The following is a 24,002-nucleotide window of genomic DNA, read 5'->3' as shown; positions in this document are numbered from 1 at the left end:
CCTTAAATTTTTTGTTGCATCTGCTCATCGCCTTTGTGTGAGCACAAGGCCATTAAAAAAAACCACATCACTCACGGTCTGAGTCAGCAAACACAATGCACGGGTTCTTTCCTCCCAGTTCCAGCGTCACTCTTTTCAGGTTGCTCTTTGCCGCCGCCTCTTTGATCAGCTGACCCACCTGAGCACAAAGAGAACAGACAATCGAAAGCGCGTTAAGTCAACGTTAATGTTGACATCAGGGCATGCTTGTTTGATTTTGTAGATACGTAAAAAAAAAAAAAAAAGCCTGGAGGGAAGACTGGAAAGAAATCAAAAGCTTGTAATTCAAATGCAGGTTCTATATGGCTTGAATGTATAAAGTTTATGCAAACTAATATGGAAAATATATACATATATGGAAATATATGAAAACGATATTTTTCAATTTATGAAAAAAAATATTTGGTAAAGTCTTTAAATGTATTACGAGGTGGCTTTGATATATAGACCTATATATCATATATGTGTGTGTGTGTGTCTGTGTGTGTGTTGTGTATTTTGTTCATGAAGGTAAAATTATTCTACTACTACACATCTCTCCTAACAATCCTTAGAGTTTGTTGTTTTCACCAAATCAATCATCAGGCATTGAAAAAATATATACAACAATTCTAACACTGATCATCTTTGAATCATTCTTTGAGGATCCCAAAGTGTTTTTCAGTTTAGGGGAACCCATAAAGGTGTTATGTAGAAGCTCCTGCTACAGGGTTTCGAAGGGTTCCAAGCAGAGACCATTAGGAAACAAAGAACTCTTGATGAACCCTTTTAACTGGAATAATATGATTTTTAAAATACCACTTCCATTCCTTTTCCTTTTGTAAATGAAGAATTTATACCTCTGTGGAGCCGGTAAAGGCCACTTTGTCAATGCCCATGTGGTTGGCAATGGCTGCCCCTGCTGTTGGTCCAAAACCTGGCACAATGTTCACCACTCCAGGAGGAAAGCCGGCCTGCAAAACAAACAAAAACCAAGCAACCACTCCAAGGATTTAGCTAAAAGTCATTAGGAACGCTAAAAGACTTAATCACTTAAAGCTGGGGCTTTTCTATAAAGGCCAAGAATAAACTGATTAATGGGCTACAAGTGATGGTAGAAGAGGTCAAAACAAATGACACACATGACAAGTCACGGCCTGCCAGCTTGAAAAATAATGCACACAAAGAAGCGTCTCTCTTTGAAGCCTCTAAAGCACTCTCATTCATGCAATTCAAATTCATGATGAGAAATAAAAGCTCCCCTGTAGGATTAAACAGAAAGTCACTGTTTACAGTCGATAAGCATTCAAACTTGAAATAGTAAAATAAGTAATGTACTGAAAAGTTCATGGACTATAGAATAATCTCAATGTGGAATTTCCTAAGTAATGTGTTATTCACATGTAAACAGCCATTAACCTAAATTCAACTGATTATTAATGTTTAGTGTTTCTTTTAGGAGTCCAGTATAAGGACCTCTTTATATACCCCTGAGAAGCGTAAAAAACCCTTAACAATACGAAGGACCCTTAATTAACTTGAGATCATTTTTAGTCTAATAAACATTTGTTAATGCAGGTGTTCATTATTTAGTTAACATTTAAACATTAAACTGTTTTAATACCGTAATTCAAGGTTTATTCATGTTAACTATTGCTGTAAGTAGTGAGAGTTAAAAGAACAATGTAAATATACAATTTTTTCACTTTATTTGCTCAAATATTCTTCTTATCTATGAATTATTGTCAAAAATGAAATAAAATCAATGATTCCAAACGATTTTAATCTCACCTCCTTGATGAGCGCGCCAACATGGAGGGCTGTCAGTGGAGTCTCCTCGGCCGGCTTGATGACCACTGTGTTTCCACAGCACAAGGCTGGAGCGAGCTTCCACATGAACATTAGTAGAGGAAAATTCCACTATAAAGATCAAACAGTCAAAAAAAAAGTTAGACTTTTGCATGTCAGCAGTTTGTTTGAATCCAGTTTGCACATGAAACGACCAACTAAGTGAGGATTGTACTAGATCATTTTCTCCTAATCCTGTGGAAAGCCACAGACAATGTGTAACTGATAGCTATGGTGTGATGTGCTTGATGTCTCAATGCAGATTAGCTCTGTAAATGTCTGTCACTGGAAAAAAGACATTGTTGAGAATGCAGGTAATTCTAGAAATCATGAAAACATGCCAGGTAGATTGTTCACATGGGGGGGGGGGGGGGGGGGGGGGGGGCACGCGGTGGGCAAAAGGACTAGTTTGATCTCCATAACTCATACACATACAGTCGTAAATCTCTTGTTTATCGCTCATTGTTTGAATCTCTTTAGCTTGAGATGGAGTCACTGAAATTTGTTGGATTGTGCTTGAGACAGACCTTCCTGTTTTTTCATTCTTGGTGAGTCACACTATTCATGTGCCAGTTGAGCTCTCAGTAATCACCCGTACAGATTTATGATCCAGTCTCTCATGTCTAATGCTAATTGTTTTGGAAGAAGATACCATCCATCTCTTTCAAAACTTCATATTTAAATAAGATGAGGATTTTATTTTTCCATTCACCATCAAAGTCAGTAACATGATATATACAGTAGATCAGGATCTGAGTCACCCAGGGAAAAAAATCTCTCATTACACCAACCACATTTACTAATTATTATCCTAAGCAATGATGGATGTTGTCATAGATGCAAAGATTTCCTCACAAAAACATTCCAGATCCTGCTATGAGAAATGTGAATGTGGTCGGGATTAAGTTTTTTTTTTTAGAATTCAAGATTAAGATTGAATTACTAGTGAATGGGTGGCATTTTGTTTCATAGCCATAGTGAATGACACACGATCACTATGAATTTGATGTATATTATGTATAAAACAGGCAATACAGTTACATAATGGGCTGCAGCAACGGCTTTCTGAAGGACACAGACATGATGTAAATGTGTGTACATACTGTAATACATAATGATTGTACAATATTAATTCAATGTGAACTATTTCTGATTGTGTGTTGCGTACAGTGGCATTGTCTCCTATAGCCAACGCCTGCCTAGATTCAGTTACGGATCAGTCTAGGAAACGCCCAGACTCACACACTAACACACACGGACACACACACACACACACACGGGCAACCAAACACACTCCATATATAGGTTTAAGCTTCTCCAGAATACTTGAAATAGCTTCTTTTCTCTAGTTTTGAAATAGAACTAGATTTGTATGCTTTTATAATTCACTTGGAATGCAATATTTAAATTAAATGACAATAATACCATTATTGTTTGCATTATCATTAAGGGTTTTGGTAACACTTTGCTGTAAAGTCTATAAAAACTAATAACTCTTTCATAATAATGAATAAATAAATGTACTAATCAGGAAACAATCAAGCATATACATTAAGAGCCAACTGAGTTGTATCTTAATGTTTTTAATATTGCCATTAATAAAGGTAACAGAAGTACTGACAACGTAACATTTTGTCCATAATGTAGGTTAATCGAGACGGCACAGTGGCACAACAGGTAGAGCTACTGCCTAACAGCTCCAGGGTCCATGATTTGATCCTGTGCTCGAGTTACTGCCTGTGTGGCATTTCGCATGTTCTCACCAAGTCTATGTGAGTTTCCTCTATGAATATAGGTTAACCCAAACTATTTAAGTAACTTGGTATAATTCATATAATCATATATTTTGATCCTAGCACCACCACCATGTGCTTTGAGACAACATGATCAAAATCAAACCACTTTACTGGTATGAGATTGTAAAAATGGGTGTGGTAACAATTCTGCAGGTTGATCTGTTCACACACATGGTAAACACTGTGGTATATTCTAAAACATGTACAGTACTTCTTAATATATATTATAACTTGTTCATACCACAGGTGAATTTTTGTTACACAAAATGTACAGGATATTTCATTTGCATGTATAGTATATCCTGTATTTAGGTTTTGGTGCTGGAAAATAATAATGAGTTACATAATAAGTTAACAAGATGTTAATTCATAAATAATACCATTATTAATATATTCGATATGACTGACAGTTGGCTGTCACTGTATTCTCTGCATTGTTTCCTGATGTGCTGAGAATTCATAATAGTTAAATATTAATACATGCTTATTTCTGGATCTTATAGTTACCAGGTTTAACACCAAACTGCATTATGTAAATGATGATCTGAAGAGCATCTGGATAAAATATCATTACCCTGAGGATGACGTCACATTATGTTGTCATTAAGACTTTTCAATGTGCCTAACCAAACCATCTCCTACGCATCAGTTCTAGATTCCATCCATCATGCACAGATACGATCCTGCCCTGTCGACATAACACACTGCGTAACAGTGCAAAGATGAGAATCGCATTTACTTACTGGAATGATTGCTCCACATACGCCAACCGGTTCATGCTTGGTGAAGCACAAGAAATTATCATCTGGTGAGAAACAGAAATGTTTAACAGAAATGAGTAAGATTAGCAGCACACTGAGCATTCCTTTGATACACAATCTTACACAAAATCATACAAAGACAAGCATATGTCTGGTCATTAATATATTCATAATGGGTGTAAACATCCTGCCATGAATTATTATTATTTATTTTTTTTGCAAAGGCACAGCAAGTTGTGTGAGGAGCTCAAGCAGGAATTCAAGCTCAGGTTCTGATTTACTACATTGTTTGTAGCCTGACTTTCCCTTTTCCTCCCTGTCTTTCTCTCAAGAGTCAAATATCCTGCCAGAGGTGATATTTTACCACATCTGCTCTTGCCTGGGGTTCTGCTTTAGTATGTGTCCTGGAGAAGACCCTGAATGACTTAGCACTTCCTCTTTCACACACGCTCATAGTGAAGATTAACAGAGGATGTGTCATCATGGCGTTTCATCACGGCTTGTCTTATCTATGACACTGCTGTCTGTGTGTCTTTGCTCATTGTTCAGATTCATTTTGTATTGTGAAGCCAAAATGAATTGGAATTTTCCATATATTTGAAGCAATCTATATCTATTTTTTAGAATGCTAGCTAGTAAACTCACTGGTAGATCATTCAATATAACAATATATAAGTTTATACCAAAAAAAAAAATGTATAAGAAATCATTCAAATTCTTTGTTATTTTAATGCTTTGGCAAAACTTTAACTGCCTTTGGTTTAACTGAAATGATATGAAATGAATTGAATTGATAATTAGCTTGTTAAGTACTTATATCTAGATAGATAGATATATAGATAGATGGATGATGGATGGATAGATAGATAGATAGATAGATAGATAGATAGATAGATAGATAGATAGACAAATCCATTTTAATGCAAAAGTTATTATGCTCTTATAACAAACTGAAGAAGGCAAAGAATGTGTGTTAGGTCACACTATTTTTGTGGCAAAATAAATTCTCTAATAGATAATTCAATATAACTATATCAAATTTCCCATAAACATGTAAAATTTGTATGAATTTTAATGCTTTCTTGATGCTGTACCTGTAACCTTTAACAGTCATACCAATAAAGGAATTGAATTTATTTGAATTTAATAACTATCTACATAGATGGATACCGATAACAGTAGCAACATTGTTTCTGGTCAAATGGAGGATGCAAACTTTTGCACTTGTACAGAAACCACCACAATATGCAAACAAACAGCCAATTCAAACCTACATACAGTACAAGCTTGTTATTTAATACATGAAATAAAATACATAGAGTCAATTCTATTTCTGTAAAGTTCTAAAGACACGCAAGCGAGACAAAGGATTAAGCAACACAGCAAGCATTATTGACATTTTACAGCATCAAAGGTCATCTCTGAAACTTCCCCATTTCTTAACTGTATAGTCGCAAATAACCAACTGAAGATAAGTGTCAAGTAACTTAACCGTCCATCCCCCCCCCCCCCCCCCACCGCTTCCTTCTGTTCCTAAAGCTGTACTGTACACCCACACCACTGTCACATCTGAAAGAGCATCACACACACACTCACACACACGTAAATGACATTTCACCCCCGCGCAAGTATGAAGGAGCCACGCCTGTTAATCTGCCAAAGCCGCCCTCTCCAAGACCTGACCTTCTCGTGTTTCTCCACGCTGCAATGTGTCGGCGGGATTACAGACTCACCGACTCCCTTCCCACAATGCTCATCTCGGGCTGGCATCAGCCAGAGGGCCCTTTTTCCTGCCGATCTCCCATGTCTGCTTATCAAAGGTTACATTTCCATAGCAGATGAGTGGTTTAAGGATTTTGAACAGTAACCCTAAAGTCAAGCTCACTTTTATTTTGTTAGACAAAGACCACTTCAGAAATGTCATATTGTAATCGTTACACAGTCGTTATAGGTAAAATTCGTTCCCTTTGTATCTGCAGATAAATTGTTCCAAACCCACTAGGTGATTGTTTTGCCCTGTCACTGGCAGGAACCTCAGGATTAACAGAGATGTGCACTGTCAGGAACATGCATCTCTGACCCCCTAGCTCTCCGGCTCATCTGCGGTCGCACCTCATCGATTAGGATCAGAGCCTCTTCCTTTTTCTTTGTGCTCTGGGCTCTTTCGTCTCCGAGCGCTTTATTTAAATCTAATCAGGAGGAAAGTGGGCAGCTTGTTTTGTCTATTAGATCTCCTGGAGTGACAAGAACACTGGCAGAGAGGAAGAATTAAAGAGGGGAGTGAGATACCATACAGAGCCATACACCACGTTTAGCCGGTGCGTCGGCTCATTTCACTGTAGTAAACACTGAGATGTTTAACGGGTTCTGCGGTTTCAACATGATACACGGACAGCCTATATGGCGAGGCTTTTCAAAAGAGTTCATGTGACATTTGTTTGGAAACACTCACCCACTGGCATGGTCTTGCCATGGATCTTATCAGCCCAGCCGGCGTAGTATCTCAGTGTTTTGATGCTTCCTTCCAGATCAACGAAGAATGACTGCAGAAAGGGTTTCCCAGTGTCCATAGTCTCCATGGTCTGTTAAATGGACAATTAATAAATCCAGTAAGTACAAAATGGCAGCTTGATCTAAGATCATTCCTTTATAAATCATATTACGATGTGAAATATTTCAGTCCTGACAATAATTTGGGTTTGTCAGGCTTGAAATATTTCACTTTGATGTTTAATCAATCTAGAATAAGTGAAAGTTCCACTTTTTCAATTAAATTATGGGGAAAAAAAACTTTTCCATGATATTCAGTTTTTTTTTTTTTTTAGATGCACCTGTATATGTATGTAATACTGAACCAACCACAAACCAATCTGACTCACCTGAGCTGAAATATAGTTCTTTTTTGCATGTATCTCAACCAAAAGTCTAGTTATAGCATTTTAAAATCTGAATAACCCCAAAATTAAAAAGGGAGAAAATTGCACAGGAAAACTGCAAACAATTTTACAGCCACAATATGATTCTAAACTGATTTGATTAAACTTGTCCATTTTGCTACAGCACATAAATATCCAACAACTTGATCAAAGCATGACTTTCACTATTGACCACTAGAATGTAAATAAACTTTTTTTTTTTAGCAAACCTAGTTTTTTTTTTTTTTTTTTTTTTTTTTTACTTTTCTGTTTTCCAGAATTCAAAAACAGCAGCTCTAGGTTCTCCCAGACCACCACATATGCAATAATGTCAACTGCTCAGGCAAACTATTAGAATATTTTTAAATGGTTGTTTTTGCACTTGGATTACCCTTCCCGGAGCTGTTCATCTCAAAATTTCGCCGCTGTAAAATCAGATCATTCCATGTTTTCAAACATATTTGTAAAGAATACCTGGAAATATTTTTTTTTACATCAATATCTCTAATCATATAAACTTTATTGTTGTAACTATCTCATATATTCGCAACTCATACATCATTGTGTTGCATCAACCAGGTATTAGGACAGAGACTGAAGAAAAGCTATAATTTTGAGAATATAATTTTTGATGCTGAGAAAATAAAAGCTAGGCCACATCAGTGTGTAGAAAGAGTAATTAGGAGAAAGGAGACGTGAGAACCTGAAGCTGAGAGGACGAGGCTGATTATGAATTTTATCTTCATGGACACTTACAGCCGTGCCCCTCTGGGTTACATTCAGGAAGAATTTGGACAGTTGTTTTTTTTCTTTTAATCTGGATTGTTGTCTTGTCTCATGACACACCCACTTTTCATTTTAACATCTTAGAATTCTTTTTCTTGGCAAACAGGAGGTACATTTTCTTTTTTTTTCATTCAAAAATACATGTGGATGAAAAAAGTTTAAAAGGACAAAAATGCGTGTACTTCCGAAACAAATACAGCCAAAGTAGAGACTACTACATAAAGCTCAAAAGGTCAGAGATAATGTTTATTTGGACAGAAATTGTTGCTGTGTCCCAAATGCATGAGGATGTGTTGTGACATTGTGTTCTGTGTAAATGTAAAAACCAAACGAGGATTTGGATGAAATTAAAATCAAGGTGACTTTCAGCTTGGCGCTGACACTGAGCTGCTGTTGACCGGATAATATATAGAATATATAGAATATATATTGCACATAAGTAAATGCAACGAACTAAGCAGTCACTAATAAACGGCTATTTTTATATGCCAAGGATTTAATACGGTCTGGGATCAAGAGTTCAGAAATGAAATAATAACAATTATAATAAATTGAAGCCTGGGAGATGGAGAACAATGACTGCCATCGGTGGAACTGGCAGAACTTTTCCTCATGAGAGCTGTTATTCTGGCAAAGTAGATCACTGATGATGGACGGATTACTAAATATGTTTCATAAGCACTGAGCGGGTTGCTGTGTGCTGTCTAACATTCATGACTGTCCTTTATATACACTCAATAGTCACTTTAATAGGAACACTGATACCCCTTTGCATCCATGCAGTTATCCTATCGGCAAATCATGTGGCAACATCGCAATGCCTAAAATCAAGCCAGGTCAAACAGGTCAAACGCTTTAGTTAATGTTTACATAAAACATCAGAATGAGGAAAAATTTTGCCATGGTTGTTGTTGCCAGATGAGCTGGTTTGATTTGAATATTTCAGAAACGGATGATCTACTGAGCTTTTCACACACTCAACAAAGAAACAAACAAAAAGCATCCAATGAGCAGCCGTTCTGCAGAACAGGAAGGCTATGGTAGCTCAAATAACAACTCTTTACAATTGTGGTGAGCTGAAAAGCATCTCAGAATGAGCAACATGTCTAACTTAGTGACAGATGGGCTACAACAGCAGAAGACCACATCGGGTTTCAATCCTGTCAGCCAAGAACAGGAGGTGAGGCTACAGTGGGCACAGGCTATATATTACCAGTATGTATGCTTCAATGATATTTTATGTATGTTCTTCTCTCTAAGAGAAGATCTACACTTAATGGATTAGTATGCATGGTGTCATGACCATTTGAGTAAAAACAGATCCACCAATGTTGGTATTGTGATGGAATGTAAGGTATATTTAATCATTTCTGCACTGTAAGAGTCAATCAGTAAACTATCAATTAAACTGATATAATAATAGATTTGTGTTTAATCTGATCCTCACTATGCAGGAGACTGCCGATGTATCTATAAGGAGAAAGAGACCTTGAATCACTTTTACCTATTTTTTTTTTCCTGGAGAGCACCTGGAATTTTTCTATTTAGCTCTATGGCAGGACAGAATTAAGGCATGTTTGCCATTTGCATGCATTCTGGAAATAATACGTCTGTCCCAGCTGCAAAACTTCATTCCCAAGTGCACGCTCTAATTTCATTCAACTTGGCAGTGCAAATTAAGTCAATATTATAAATATATTAATATTGTATACTTAAAGATTAAAAACTGGATGTGCACTCGAATGTATGTGAGTGGAGAAGGCAAAATTGCTCATGATGTCATCGTGTTTTTCTGCCAGCGCCATTGTAAATTCGAAGCTGGCTGCTTTCTGTAGCAACAACAGTTACACAAAAGTTTGATCATTAAGAACTTGGACATCATAAAAAAGTTCTCAATACACAGGAAAAAATACAAATCTCTTCATGACAGAGCTCAAAGGAACGGTTCAGCCAAAAATGACATTTACACAATTTCCCCCTTATGCCAAACGTAATTGACGAGCCAAGATGTGTTTGATGTCCTAAGTTTGCTTCTTTAGCGTCGCACTGGATCTGTGAGGCTAATGCTGCTAACAAAGTAAAGGAAGCGCATAGCCTCTAGTTGTATATCGAGGATTGCAACTGAATGCCTGTATAAAACAAAAGTAAAAATATACAAAAGATGGTCCATTGCTTAAAAACAGCTGTTTAAATCTTGAATCATGTTTCTCCTCACATGTTCTGGGTTTTACTAGTATCAGATTTAAGTAGGAAGTGTGTCGCAAACTGTGATTTTTCGAATTTTGTACCTTACAATATTCTTACAACCTTACAAGATTCTTCTATTTTATGAAACTGTTTACGTACAAATGGTGTTAATGAACATCTGATGTGTGAGATGTTTAAGGAAAACATTTTTGGCACAGAGCTGAATTGGGTTGCTATTATCTTCCCTTGCTTATTAGGATATTAGGCTCCAAACATCAGACACCAAACTTGTCTTGACCGACAGACTGCTTTTGGTGGAAGAAATATGTGCATTTCATTTTTTAGTCATACTATCCGTTTTAACCTCATAAAACATAAGGGAGAAGGACATAAAATATGCCAAATGCCAGTTCAACAATTTGATTAGGGAACTGCTGGGGAATTCTAGAATTTTTAAGAGGATTACTCATAAAATTCAGTAGCTAATTAAAACTGACATCATTTTCTCACTATACACAGCACACTACAATGATCTTACTACTTCAGATTTTCCTATCACTCGATCTTGAGCTCGGGTTACTCTCCATGTGGGTTTCCTCTCCCCTTTCAAAAATAGGCTCATAGGTGATTTAGCTAGACTAAATTGTCCCTAGGTGTGAACGAGTGTGTGAATATAAAGTTTTTTGACGAGGGCTTAGGACTAAAATTGCTATGATAGCTTTAGGACTGCGATTGCCACGAGCACTCAAGTTTTGTACTCAAGTCTCCATCACTGAACAGTTGATAATTTCAACAAAACAGACTTTATGTGAAAATTATAATGAATTTCTTTGTTCCATAATTGCACTTTTTGACCATGTGGTACACAATTATAGAAGGGAATTATTTATAATTGCATTAAACAGTGTCACCCAGATGAGGATGGGTTCCCTTTTGAATCGGGTTCCTCTCAAAGCTCTCAGGGAGTTTTTACTTTCCACCGTCGCCTCTGGCTTGCTTATTAGGGATAAATTTAAAATGTATATCCTGAATTTATATATTTCTGTGAAGCTGCTTTGTGACAATGTGCATTGTTAAAAGAGCTATACAAATAAAACTGAATTGAAATGAATTGAATTGAAAGTGTGTGTTGTGCTCTATAATGCACTGTTGTCCTATCCAGGGTGTATTCCCGCCTCGCCTTCCTGGGATAGGCTCTGGAGCCACCATGACCCTGACCAGGCGAAAGCGATTACTGAAGATGATTGACTTTCTTAATACTAGTATATCATGGATTATTTATACTAATGATGAACTTGGGGCAATAGGATGAAAAGAATATGAGAGTAATAAAGGATTAACACTTACACTGTTGAAATAACTTCCAAATCTGAGCTCAATTAACACTTAGACATCTGAATACAACCAACCTTCAATGTTCAATTAACCCTAACAGTGTTTGTTGAAGTGAATTAAAGTTAAACTAACACTCTGGGAATGAATTCAACACTGGACTTTTTTGTAATGTGCCATTTAATCTTCACGACTGTGCTTTTTTTTGTTGTTGCTTGTAGCTCCTTTTTTCAAAGCCGAGCCCTTCTTTTCAATGAGCCCCTGACACCTGTGGCAGTGTGTGACGGACGCGCTCAGACAGGCGTGTTAAGGAGCGCCGGGGGGAAGCGAACTACTGTTTGCACTCACAGCGAGCAGACTGCGCTCCCTCTCCAGCAGGTCAGCCAGCGCATTCAGTAAGCGGCCCCGGCTCGACGCCTCCATCCTCCTCCATGCTGAGCCCTGCTTTAATGCCGCTCTCGCTGCCTCCACCGCTTTGTCCACATCAGCCTGAGGACACAGAGCTGTCATATTACAACTTCATTTAAAAAAAAAAAAACCCCAGAGGACTCGTGGTTCATTCATTCAGTCTATCCAGAACTGAACCACTTTTGTAGACATTATATAAGAAGTCAAATCTCTAAACAAATAAACTGTTGAACATGGGAAAATTCAGTGTTAAATCTCTGTTGTCCTTCATGTGGTGTTTGAAGAATTCTTACAAGTTGAGTTAACTCCTACAGTCTTACATACAGCTAGTATTGAATCTTGAATTAACACTAATACTTTTAAACGGTGCTTAATTAACACTACAGCCCTTACAGTCTAAAATAGCATCTGATGTGTTAAAGTAACTCGTACAGTGTTGAGCTAGCAATCCATTGAGGGGTTCAAACTTACAGTCTTGAAATAACAGAATAACTGAATGAATACACACAGCTGTTAAATGGTGTTGGATTCAATTCAATACCAATACAGTTCTTGTAGATACTATAGACCTAAATAGCATGTGTAGTGAAGTACCTCCTACAAAACTGAGCTAACGCTTTCAGTGACGGGGTAAAATGTAGTCTGAATTAAGGCAAACATCGGTTAAATAGCATTGAATTAACACTACATCTGTTAAAAAGCATCTGCTGTGTTGAAGTTACTCCTATTTAGGATAAGATAAAACATACAATCTTGAATTATTTCTTGAATTAACATCACTGATTTAACACGTAGCACTGTTAAATAGTATTAAATTAACACTACAGCTCTTAAATGATGTTGAATTAACACTACAGCTGTTAAATTATGTTGAATTAACACTATAACTTTTAAATTGTATTTAATTATCACTATAGCTATTTAAAACTTTAGTGTTAAATAACATCTGCATTGCTGATGTTGATTGTAACTCCTTCAGTGCTGAGCTAACATTTACAGTGATAAGTTCAAACTTACAGTCTTGAATTAACATTGCTGAATGAACACTATCGCTGTTAAATAGCGTTGAATTCATACGACTGCCCTTATAGTGTTAGATAGCATCCCCACTGATAAAGTAGCTCCTACAATGTTAAGCTAACATTTACAGTAATGAGTTAAAACTTACATTTTAGAATTAACTTATGACTTAGCAGTTTTGAATTAACATGAATGCAGTTAAATATTGTTGAATTAACACCACGACTGTTAAAAAGCATTAAATCATGTCTGCAGTGTTAAAGTAACTTGTGCAGTGTTAAGATAGATTAGTTAAAACATTAAGTCTTGAATTAGCAGTGCCGAATTAACACCTAGAGCTGTTAAATAGAGAATCAATACTACAGTAGTGCTGAATACGCCAGGAAATCATTTATAATAACACTACAGCTCTGATCGTGTTATAATAGCACCTGCGGTGTTGAAGTAACTCCTACTGTGTTGAGCTAGAATTTACAACGATGTGTTAAAATATAGTCTTGAATGAACTATTTGACTTAACACCTACAGCTGTTCAACAGTGTTGTATTAAATGCAAGCGTGTCTCAAAATTTTCCATACGTAGGGGAAATGAAAACTTTTTTAGCAAAATGTCTTCCAAAATTTTTCATACTTCATTTTGATTATACTGTATATATTTTTTCAGGTAGAAGTATTGAAATAATTCTCAAAGGTGGATCAGGAAGGCTGTGCTGGACTTTAATAAGAAGCACATCACACATAACACTGTTGCCAAACTTATTAATAAACTCAAAAAGACTGGAAGTGTTGCGGCCCAGCCAAGAAATTGACGTCCATGAACATCCACTGACGAAGGCACAACCGGCGTGGTGCTGGCGAACATAGTCCCCTATGTATGGAGACTTTAGTGTTGAATTAACACTACATTTCTTATGCCAGTATTAAATAGCATTTGTAGTATTAAAGTGTTGAATGAACTCCTGCAGTGTTACAGGTACACAAATCAAATAACAGTGCAAATGTTTCTCCAAACACTCAAATCTCTGGTTAAGTTCGCCTGGACAGGAATTAAATAAATAAAAGCTGATCCAAATCTTGTTGGTGTTTAAGGTTGACATGTGTGTTTACGACTCACAATGTAAAAGCCCAGCTTACTTACTACAGAAGTCAGGAAGATATTTGAATGGTTAACTCTAGGCGATGCACTGTGTACTAAAAAAAGAGGCAAAGCTGTAATGATAACTGTGATAAAAATCTAACCACTTACTTTATCAGCTTCTTGCACATCGCAGAGTTTTACACCTGTTGCAGGGTTGAATGTAGGAAAGGTCGTTCCGTTCACAGAGCAGTGCCACTCATTATTGATAAAAAGCTGCAATGTGGAGAGAGATTGGGTTATTATTTTTGTTCATTCATTTTTAGCAGGCTATAAACATTGTAATTAATACCTCAATGAACCTGTTAATCCTGTAAAAATGAAGTACAGACCCTGAGTACACCCTGCTGAAAAAAACCCCCACAGAAATTCTAATGGTTTCCAGTAGAAATTCCATTACAATCCATCAGCTGTTAACCATTAAAAGCATCATCATAATCATTAATGGTCCTTAATGGTATCCACTAGACATAGCATGCCACCAACAGACGGGGACAAATTACCAGTAGAGACCACAGGAACTATTAGAGTTTCCATTAAAAAACAATACAAGGCCTATTATAACCATTAAAACCATTACAAATTCTATAAAGGTCTCTATTGGTTTTTTTTTTGTTGTTGTTTGTTTGTTTGTTTTTCAGCAGAGTTCTCATTATCTAGAATGTTTAATCTAGTGTGTCAATCTATACATGTTTATATTAGAAAAATATGTAATCAGTTTACCTTGGTGTGTTTGATTTCTGAGATCTTCTGAGGTTGTGGTAAACTCACATTCTGCGCCTCTCCGTTCTCTGTAATCCCGTTCTGTGCCATGACAGAGCAGCCGATCCTTACAGCCGTGTGTGTGTGTGTGAGTAGGGATGTGTGTGTGTAGGGATGTGTATGTGTGTGGGTGGGTGTAGGGGTGTGTGTGTGTGTGTGTGTGTTTGTATATGTGTGTGATAAAAACAAGTGCACCTTTTCGGAGTGAGTAAGTGAGAGTGTGTGTATTTATAAGCGCTGCGTAAAGGTCCTCCCCTCCGTACGAGTGCGCACTCCGCCCATGCGGCTTGCAGGGGAAAGCACACACACTTTTTATCAACGCGATAAACATGAAAATACGAGACTCTCCATGATCACAATAACAGTTTCCGAGAACCGGGGTTTCGCTTTGAATGCGCGAACAAGTGTGATGTAATAGAATACACGCTCAATTGCGCACAAGTTCAAGCTGAACCCTTCAACTAAACCTTCACTGCAAAAATCACAGACATTTAACCCTAATATGTGACTCTATGTGGAAAACAAGCATGTTCAAGTGATAGAGCAAAGGGGAATTCAAGTAAATAGATGTGACAACAAGTGAAGAATATGGGATCACATGTGAAAAAGAATTATTCATGTGGGACAATATTTGAAAAACAATAACAACAACAACAACAACCCAAACGAAATCACGTGAAATCCCAGCCTAAAAAAACAAAACAAAACAATATTTGTAACGCAATTACATTTGCAATGGTTTTAATGGTTATAATGGGAATTGTATTGGTTTTTAATGTAAACTCTAATGGTCCCTGTGGTCTCTACTAGTAATTTTGGTGGCATGTTATGTCTAGTGGATACCATTAAGGACCAATAGAACACCTTTGTCATTTGGTAATGGTTTTTATGGTTAATTGGTGGCTTGTATTGGTATTTGTAGTGGAAACCTGTGATGGTTTCTATTGTTTTTTTCTTCAGCAAGGAACACATATGATAATAAAAACATAGACACTGTGTGTGAAGCAAAAGGGTTTACAAACCACATATGTAAACATTTCACATGTGAATCATATCATTATAACGTTCTGTAAGATACATTGTAAGTTACATCCTGAACAAAATTAAGAACACATCGAATGCCAACAGGATATCACTGTATTGACTGTCACTGCTGTTCCTTCATTTTTATATTTACAACAAAAAAGCTCAAACACTGTTCCAGTAATGTATGCTAAGACAGCAGTTCTTAATTTTAACTGTAAAATAAACTCCATGACCTGCTCAATACAGGTTTAGTTCATGATTTTTTTCTAGAACACTTAAGACTTTTCTTCTCAGCCACTGAATTAACTTGTGCTGAGACCTTGAGACCTTGGCTTAAACCTTTATATTTTATCATGTGCTATGTAATTTCCAGGCTATTTGTACAAGTACCAAAAAAAAAAAAAAAAAAAAGACTATTGCACCTTTAATATGTGTCCAGCATTTGTCAGTGGAGCTACCAAAAGAATTTCAAAATGTGAAATTACAAATAAAAGTCTTTGACATTGACCAGTCAAACAGATGAATAACTACAGGAACTCAGTAATAAACATAGCAACTTTATAATAAAAGGTTGTTCTTTCCATCACTGGACCTAAATGTTTATTAAAAAAAAAACACACACACACACTATGGGGCTATGCTTCACAGGCCCCCTCTGTATCCCCAGATCTCACTCCGAGAACCACTGTGCTGAGATAGAAATATTAAGATATCAAAATCTAAATGCTTTCAGGTGTCTAAAACCTGCTTTCCTCTGAGCAGCTTTGTAGCTCCTATGGCAAGCCTTCATTCTTTTTTATCTTTTGAAACTATTTTTCTGTTGATTGTGTGCTATGTTTTGGACTGCTGTCTTCATGCAGGATGCACTCACATTTTTTGTAGATAAATATTAGAATACAGAGGTACAGTTGACCTTTTTCACCCAGAAACCATGGGAGGATACAAACTTTTTCACATATTGCTAATTTAAGCTGTGCAAAGAATGTGCTAGTAAAACAGTATTATCACTCCATACACCTGCAATAATATCAGACAACAATGTTGTAATGTAATTCATTATATCAATACTATAGTCTTAATTAATAACTCTAAACTGGAATGTTATCGATAAACAGATAACTGAGTTATATGAGTTAAATAAGTACTGTAAGATATTATTTGAATGCTCCAAGTGCTAATTTATCAGCTATAGAGTAAGACTCTTGTGAGATGATTCAGCACTGAGATATTGCTACAATTAGCACATCCATGAAATTCATGAAACACACAATTAACACTATATATAAAATGTATATGAACATTTCTAAAATAGTATTCCCAGCTTTCAGGGAATTGAGTGTGGTAGTTAATTTATATTAATTATGTTGTAATGTTGCTTTTGAATTCTTTCCTAATTTTTATATTTAACTGTATATCTCCTGGCGATGTAAAATAATCAGTGTCTAATCAGGGAAAAAGCGAGGTGCTGATATAAAGACAACAAAGTCTCATCAGGATACAAAGCAAATTACACAAAGGCCAATAGATCAAGATGATGGCCATAAAAAAACCTCAAGAATAATAAAATCTTAGTGTTATTTCCCTCCAAACACAGCACTCTTCTACTACACTCCTGATCAGTGATGCTGAATTAGATTGGAGAACCTCCCAAATGGTGATAATAATAATAATAATAATAATAATAATAATAATAATAATAATAATAATAATAACATTGGTGACTTTTACTTTGAATATTCAGAAAAAGCATGGATGAATAGTCACTGAGATACCTTAAAATGAATCTGGCACATATACATATATACATTTCTGCACATCATAGGTCATGTTAATCTATCTATCTATCTATCTATCTATCTATCTATCTATCTATCTATCTGTCTATCTATCTATCTATCTATCTATCTATCTATCTATCTGTCTCAATAGATAAAAATATCTACTGTTTTCAGCTACTACAAGCTCAGAAGCACTTTGCTTGTACAGCGGATGAAGGAAACGCTTCTCTGGAACGTTTGAGTACTATACTCAATTTTGTATGACATCCACTGTTGTAGCTTTAATGGTAGGTTTGAAATGTAATAATAAATCAGAGATTAAAGACAGTATATTTTAAATCACAAAGTAAGAATCAGCAGTAAACTGTAAATGAAATACATAAAATCATGAAATTAAAATGTACAAAATGTAAAATATATTTTTTTAGAGAGATTAAGTCAGCTGAGTTCATGCAGTGATTTAAATGTAAAGAAAGTAATGTGGAATGAAGTCTGGATGATACCGGTAGCCGGTGTAAGTGAAGAAGAGTAGGTGTGTGAAGATCCCATCTCGTGAATATTGATTCACTAAGCTCATTAATGCTTTTGTCTGATACACTAATAATAATAATAATAATAATAATAATAATAATAATAATAATAATAACAATAATGATAATAATAATTCTGTTATATATTATTATTATTATTATTATTATTATTATTATTATTATTAGAGAGCTATTTCATTCTAGGAGGAGTCTACTAGTATCATTTGGATTGGATTATAGTAGGAGTGTTGGTATCTCAAAATTTCAGGGTCAGTGCTTTGAGCTCTGGTCGTTTTGTACGTTTTCCCTGTGTCCACCTTCCAAAAACATGCCGGTAGCTGGATTGTTAACTCTAAATTGACTGAAGATGAAATAGTTAATGAATGGTTTATGAAAAATTAATATCCGCATGTTAACCCTGTCACCATCTTGGGCTTTGAACACTGATTGCTTTTCCCAGTGCCAGCTGTTGAACAAAAACAAAATATAAAATATTATCACGTGCTGTGCTTGAAAGTGCTAGTTTGTACTTTTACGTTTTGTTTTCATCCAAACTACCCATTCAGAGTGGTTCATGGCCTCAGACAATACTAACACTGAAATTTAATTCCCCACCCCACATTACGCAGTTGGAGCTCAGTGCAAAAATTATTGGCCATGTCGAGCAATGGACGTAATTGAGGACGGATTAATTTTCCAGCGCAGTATTTGCAGCCCAAACAAGGTGGCTTTGATCAGGTGCTGGAAGGTCCAATCAGGGCTGACTGCAGCCCAAGGTGCCACAGACAAGCTGCAATGTTACATTTTTGCACCTGGGCCTGAAGAAGCCGAATGCGATTAGACACATGCAAAAACAAATGCTTTTGTTCGGCCAGGACGAAACCTTTCCCCACTTCTCGGCTCATTTTCCTCCAACACTGTTGCCATTGTTTCCCCTCCACTGCCTCTCGTCACTCTCTACTTGTTAGAGTGTTAATGAGGACAGCAAGCGTTTCTCACTCCAACGGATTTCTAACACCTCCTAATGAGGAAGGATGGGCACGGAGGGAAAGGAGAGAGGGTAACTGGGAGAGGTTGATATGGGGGGAAGTGGAAAGGGAAAAGGGAAAGTTAAATAGGGAAAAATAAAAGGAATGACTGAAAGGGAATGGCATATGCAAAACAGAAAAACATAATGGTTATGAGTCAGAATTTGAGAAGAAGCAAAAAATAAATAAAAAACCACCACAAGATGAGGAACAGGGAAATTTAGATATGAAAAAAAGATTCAAGAAAAAAGGTTTAAGAAACAAAGAAAGAAAATAAGAAAAGGCAAGTGGGAAGGGATGTGTAGATGGATAAAAAAAAATCAACAATGGGGAAAGGTAGAATGGGAAAAGGAAAGAAAGCAGAAAACTTTAGGGAAGGTTAACAGCAATAAGATTCAAATTTAAAGAAGAAAAAGGGAATAAAAGTGAAATAAGGAGTAAAAAGGAGGGAGAGAGTCATGTGGATAAAGTTAAAAATAAAACAAAAGGAATGAGGAAAGGGGTGTATACGAAAAAAGGAAGGGGATTAAGGGAACAAGGAATATATGGACAGGAAACAACAGAAAGAAATTGTTAAAGGCAAGGAAAAGAGAAAGCTGGCCTGTGCAATATGTGGAAAAAGAAGAAAAGAAAATTAGGAAGGTTAAAGGAAAGGAAGCAGTGAAGGAAAGGTAGATTATAAAAGTTGATCAAAAAGAGGACATGAATACACATGAAAAAGTCTGTTTTAGGTGATGCCTCCAAGTCTCTCAGAGTTGTTATGGTATTTAACTGGAGGTCAGGGGCATGATGGGAAAGCTGAAACAGGTGCCCTCATCCTCTAAGCTTGGCTGCTCCTGATAATTGGTGTTCAGCACCTTTTATAATGAAGGTCAAGTTTTTTCCCCTCCTCATTCTTCAGAACCACTGAGGAGCATTATATAGCTAACTAATTTTAATGACTGCATCCTGACAGAAAACACCAACCAAAGACACTAAAACACTTGACATGAATAGATGTGTTTAATGGCTTATTTAGAGGATCATTGGTGTTGCTGAACACCAACAATATTAAAGGATTAAACAACCCATATATTGGGTTCTTTTGAAGAACACAACAAGGCCTGGATAAAGACACAACTAGAAGGACAAGCCATTTTAAAATATCACTTATTTAGCCTAGAGATTAAATTAAAAATAAGTATACTGTAAAAAAACAAACAAACAAACAAACAAACAAACAAAAAAAAACACCAACAACTTATATTTATATGAATTGTACTATAAACTTCCATCAGTTAAAATGCATTTGACATTTTTTAAAAATAATATCAAGTTTCTGTAAGTAATGACATTTATTTATTTATTTTCCTTAACATTACAGTAAAATCCCTTGTTGAATAAATAAGGTACACCTAAACAAAACAAACAAACAAAAAAAAAAACATCTGTTAAGTAAGGATAATTTGACATCACAGTTTTGCTAGAAAGAAAAATGACAATTTACACTCACTTCATATACATTTAACCTTACCTGTTAAAAATACCTGTTTAGTTGCTGTGAATCTACTGCACACCTAATGTTAGTTATTTAAGTTTCTTAAATTATCAGCTTTTTAAAAAATCATTTATAGTCATTTACTTTTTTAATGTTGTAGATTGGACAGTCTTCAGAGTTCAATTACTAAATGTTTTGTTTTATTTTATTATCATATACTTAAACACTTCAACACTCTTTCCTATAAGATTTTGTCATTATATAAAGATATTGGCGGGCACACTGTGCATCATGCAGAGCATCAACAGATTCATGTTGCCTCGGTATTCGGAGTCAGTGCCCCCTCAGAAGTAGAGGTGCCAAGCGACTCGGTGCCCTCTCTGCCCAAGTTAGCGTGGAGGAGCACTGAGCCTGAGCTAACTCCCTCCAGGTGTGCATGGGCCTGCAAACAAAGAGCCTTTTCAATGTCCTGCATGAGAATGAAGAGGCCTTGGGTTTGGCGTAAAAATATTCCTGGTAAAAAAGGAACACTGCTTGAGCAGGTGGTAATATTCTGTTACAGTGGTGCACCAGCCTATGAGCCTCAATTAAGTCAGCCCGTTGTTTTCAGTGGCAAAATCAAGGACATTAATTAAAGCAGACGCAAACATAATACAAGGCTATGAGCGCTGCCTGGGGGTGTATCTCCAGTTCCTACCCATTTGAGTGTTAGACTAGGTTGGGAAGATAGCTGGTGAGTGAATTACATATATCTGTCCTCAAGCAGAGTACATGGAGGACACTCAATATAACCAGGATATAACCAGGACCACACACAAGTCATTTTGAGCTTTTTATGGAGGCTGGGTGATTTATATTAAACATTATCATCCTATTCATCAAAACATTCAAAACACTTTAGCCACATACTATCTAGCCAGATACTATTAACATAATTATAGATAATTACAGTCTATCCATCCATCCATCCATCCATCTTCTACCGCTTACTCCTTCTACAGGGTCGCAGGGGAACCTGGAACCAAACCCAGGGAGCATCGGGCACAAGTCGGGGTACACCCTGGACAGGGTGCCAGTCCATTTACAGTCTATAACAGTTCATTTTTTTTGAAATATTACAAATTCACCCTTTAAACCCATTTTTCTGTTTGCTATATACAAGAAATTTCTCTGCTCTAAGTCAGACAGATGTATTAACAAAAACACCATTAAGCTGTATTAACAGAAACACCGATAATAATTCAGGAATTATTAACCCCTTAAAAATTCCAGATTATTATTTTGTTATCCATTATAAGCATTTTATTTACTCATTACAATGAATTATTTTGTAATTGCAGTGAAACTAAATAGGAAAGGTGTGTAGTTACAGAATATCAAAAGTCTAAATGTGTAAAAACCTTCAATAAACAGCAAGAGAAAAAAACAACAACCCTCACTTCTCCTATTGACACTATAGAAATAAAAAGTTATAGCACCACCCTCCCTTTTCCCTTGTTTCAGATTCTGTGGCATTTCAGACTCATTCAAACTGAAATTATTTACATATTAAGAGTGGCTTTCCCTCATCTTTGTCCCCTTCCCCCTCTTTTTCTATTTGACTGTTTATCTGTTCTCCATAAAAAGAACTCATTCAAATTGCAATTATTTACATAAAAAATAAAATCCCCACACCCGCTTTCCTGTCTGTCCCATTTATTTATTTTTTAAATTTTTTTATGAAATGCAACTTTTGCATCTGAATTAGACAGTCTGGAGACAGGTTTGAGTTTCACAAAAATAAATAAATAAATATATATATATATATATATATATATATATATATATATATATATATATATATATATATATATATATATATATGTATATATAATTTTATTTTATTTTTTTCTCAGCAATGATAACTGCGATAAAGTGATACTAAATTAATTAAAAGCAAAAGTAAAGGTGCACTACTTTTCATTTTACCTTAAATTGTATTGCAACTTTGTTTAGGAAATACAAGCTTCTAATGAAATAAGAATCTTGTTCCAGTTATTGCCCTCAGGATTCCCTTTTGCTGTTTTGTTTAGCAAATGATTAAGGGTTTGGTGGATGGGGTTTCCAAATGGCCAGCTGGGCATCCCCTCAAATAAGGGGAGATGTGAAAATGTCCTTAAAGACAAGTAAAATCCATCCATCCATTTTCCATTCCACTTATCCTGTACAGGGTCACAGGGGAGCCTGGAGCCTATCCCAAAGGCATGGGGTGGGGGACATCCTGGACAGTAACACACTGTTAATAACAGCCACAATCACATACGCTACGGACAATTTGTAAGTGCCAATCAGTCTACATCACAGGTTTTTGGAATAGGGGAGGAAACTGGAGTACTCAGAGGGAACCCCCATGTACACAGATTGGAGGCCTGACTCAGAGGTGCGAGGCAAACATGATAACCACTAAGCCACTGTGGTTCTTTCACTGTTAGTATCTAATATCCTTTGTAACTTCTGGTAAATCAAACTTGCATTAAATTTCCTTTTTGTTCTCATCATTCCAATGTAACGGTATACAAACTATTGCACTCATTTCTCTACACTTGGACAGTATACTGCTTTATTGTAAGTCACTTTGGATAAAAGTTCTTGTTAAATGAATAGATTTAACTCACTGTTAGTAACAGTGATGTCAGAAACCAGCAATGAGCTCACTGAGCATCTGGCAAAGGCTCTGTATGAGTAAAGTATGAGTAAAAAGCTTTGTTTTGGACCGTGAATGGTGATAAGAAGATGCTCCCATTTTACTGCTCTTTCTCTTATCTATATGACATTGGCTGGCCTTGACAGCAACCTTGACGGCATCTGTGGTGAGTCACAGCCAGATGTGTCTCATTCACCGACCTTGAGCTAAATTTACTGAAACTTCAGCAATCACATTTATTCATACACCCTTCAGATGGTTCATCTAGCTTTCTAAACAGGTTCTACTTGGAACTAAAAGGAAAAGTCTCTTTTGCATGTTTCTACATAGAACTTTTAAGGGGATTCCCAGAGGGACAAACTAAAGAACACTTTAGGGTGCTAGATGGAACCCTATATCATAATATATTTTCATAATTATATTATGAAATATTATTATATTACTATATTTTGTTTGTAATTATAATAATATAATTATATTAGGACCATCTGTTTACTGACATTAATGAGTCA

General features: G+C 36.1%; 1 protein-coding gene across 1 annotated transcript in view; it reads right to left on the bottom strand.

The window, feature by feature from the left end:
- The window catches only part of aldh1a3 (aldehyde dehydrogenase 1 family, member A3), a 28,255-nt gene extending 13,074 nt beyond the window's left edge, over positions 1-15,181 (bottom strand). The window contains exons 1-8 of the mRNA XM_017479048.3: positions 14,930-15,181; positions 14,318-14,422; positions 11,992-12,132; positions 6,876-7,005; positions 4,406-4,467; positions 1,810-1,938; positions 879-992; positions 76-178 (exon numbers count right to left, since the gene is read on the bottom strand). Coding sequence (XP_017334537.1) covers positions 76-178; positions 879-992; positions 1,810-1,938; positions 4,406-4,467; positions 6,876-7,005; positions 11,992-12,132; positions 14,318-14,422; positions 14,930-15,019 — 874 coding nt within the window. The 5' untranslated portion in view covers positions 15,020-15,181. The remainder of the gene's footprint in view (positions 1-75; positions 179-878; positions 993-1,809; positions 1,939-4,405; positions 4,468-6,875; positions 7,006-11,991; positions 12,133-14,317; positions 14,423-14,929) is intronic.
- Between the last annotated feature and the right edge of the window lie 8,821 nt (positions 15,182-24,002).

This window comes from Ictalurus punctatus, chromosome 10, assembly GCF_001660625.3.
Source record: "Ictalurus punctatus breed USDA103 chromosome 10, Coco_2.0, whole genome shotgun sequence".
Taxonomy (NCBI): Eukaryota; Metazoa; Chordata; class Actinopteri; order Siluriformes; family Ictaluridae; genus Ictalurus; species Ictalurus punctatus.
The sequence above is the reverse complement of the archived record's forward strand: the minus strand, read 5'-3'. Positions and strand labels throughout refer to the sequence as shown.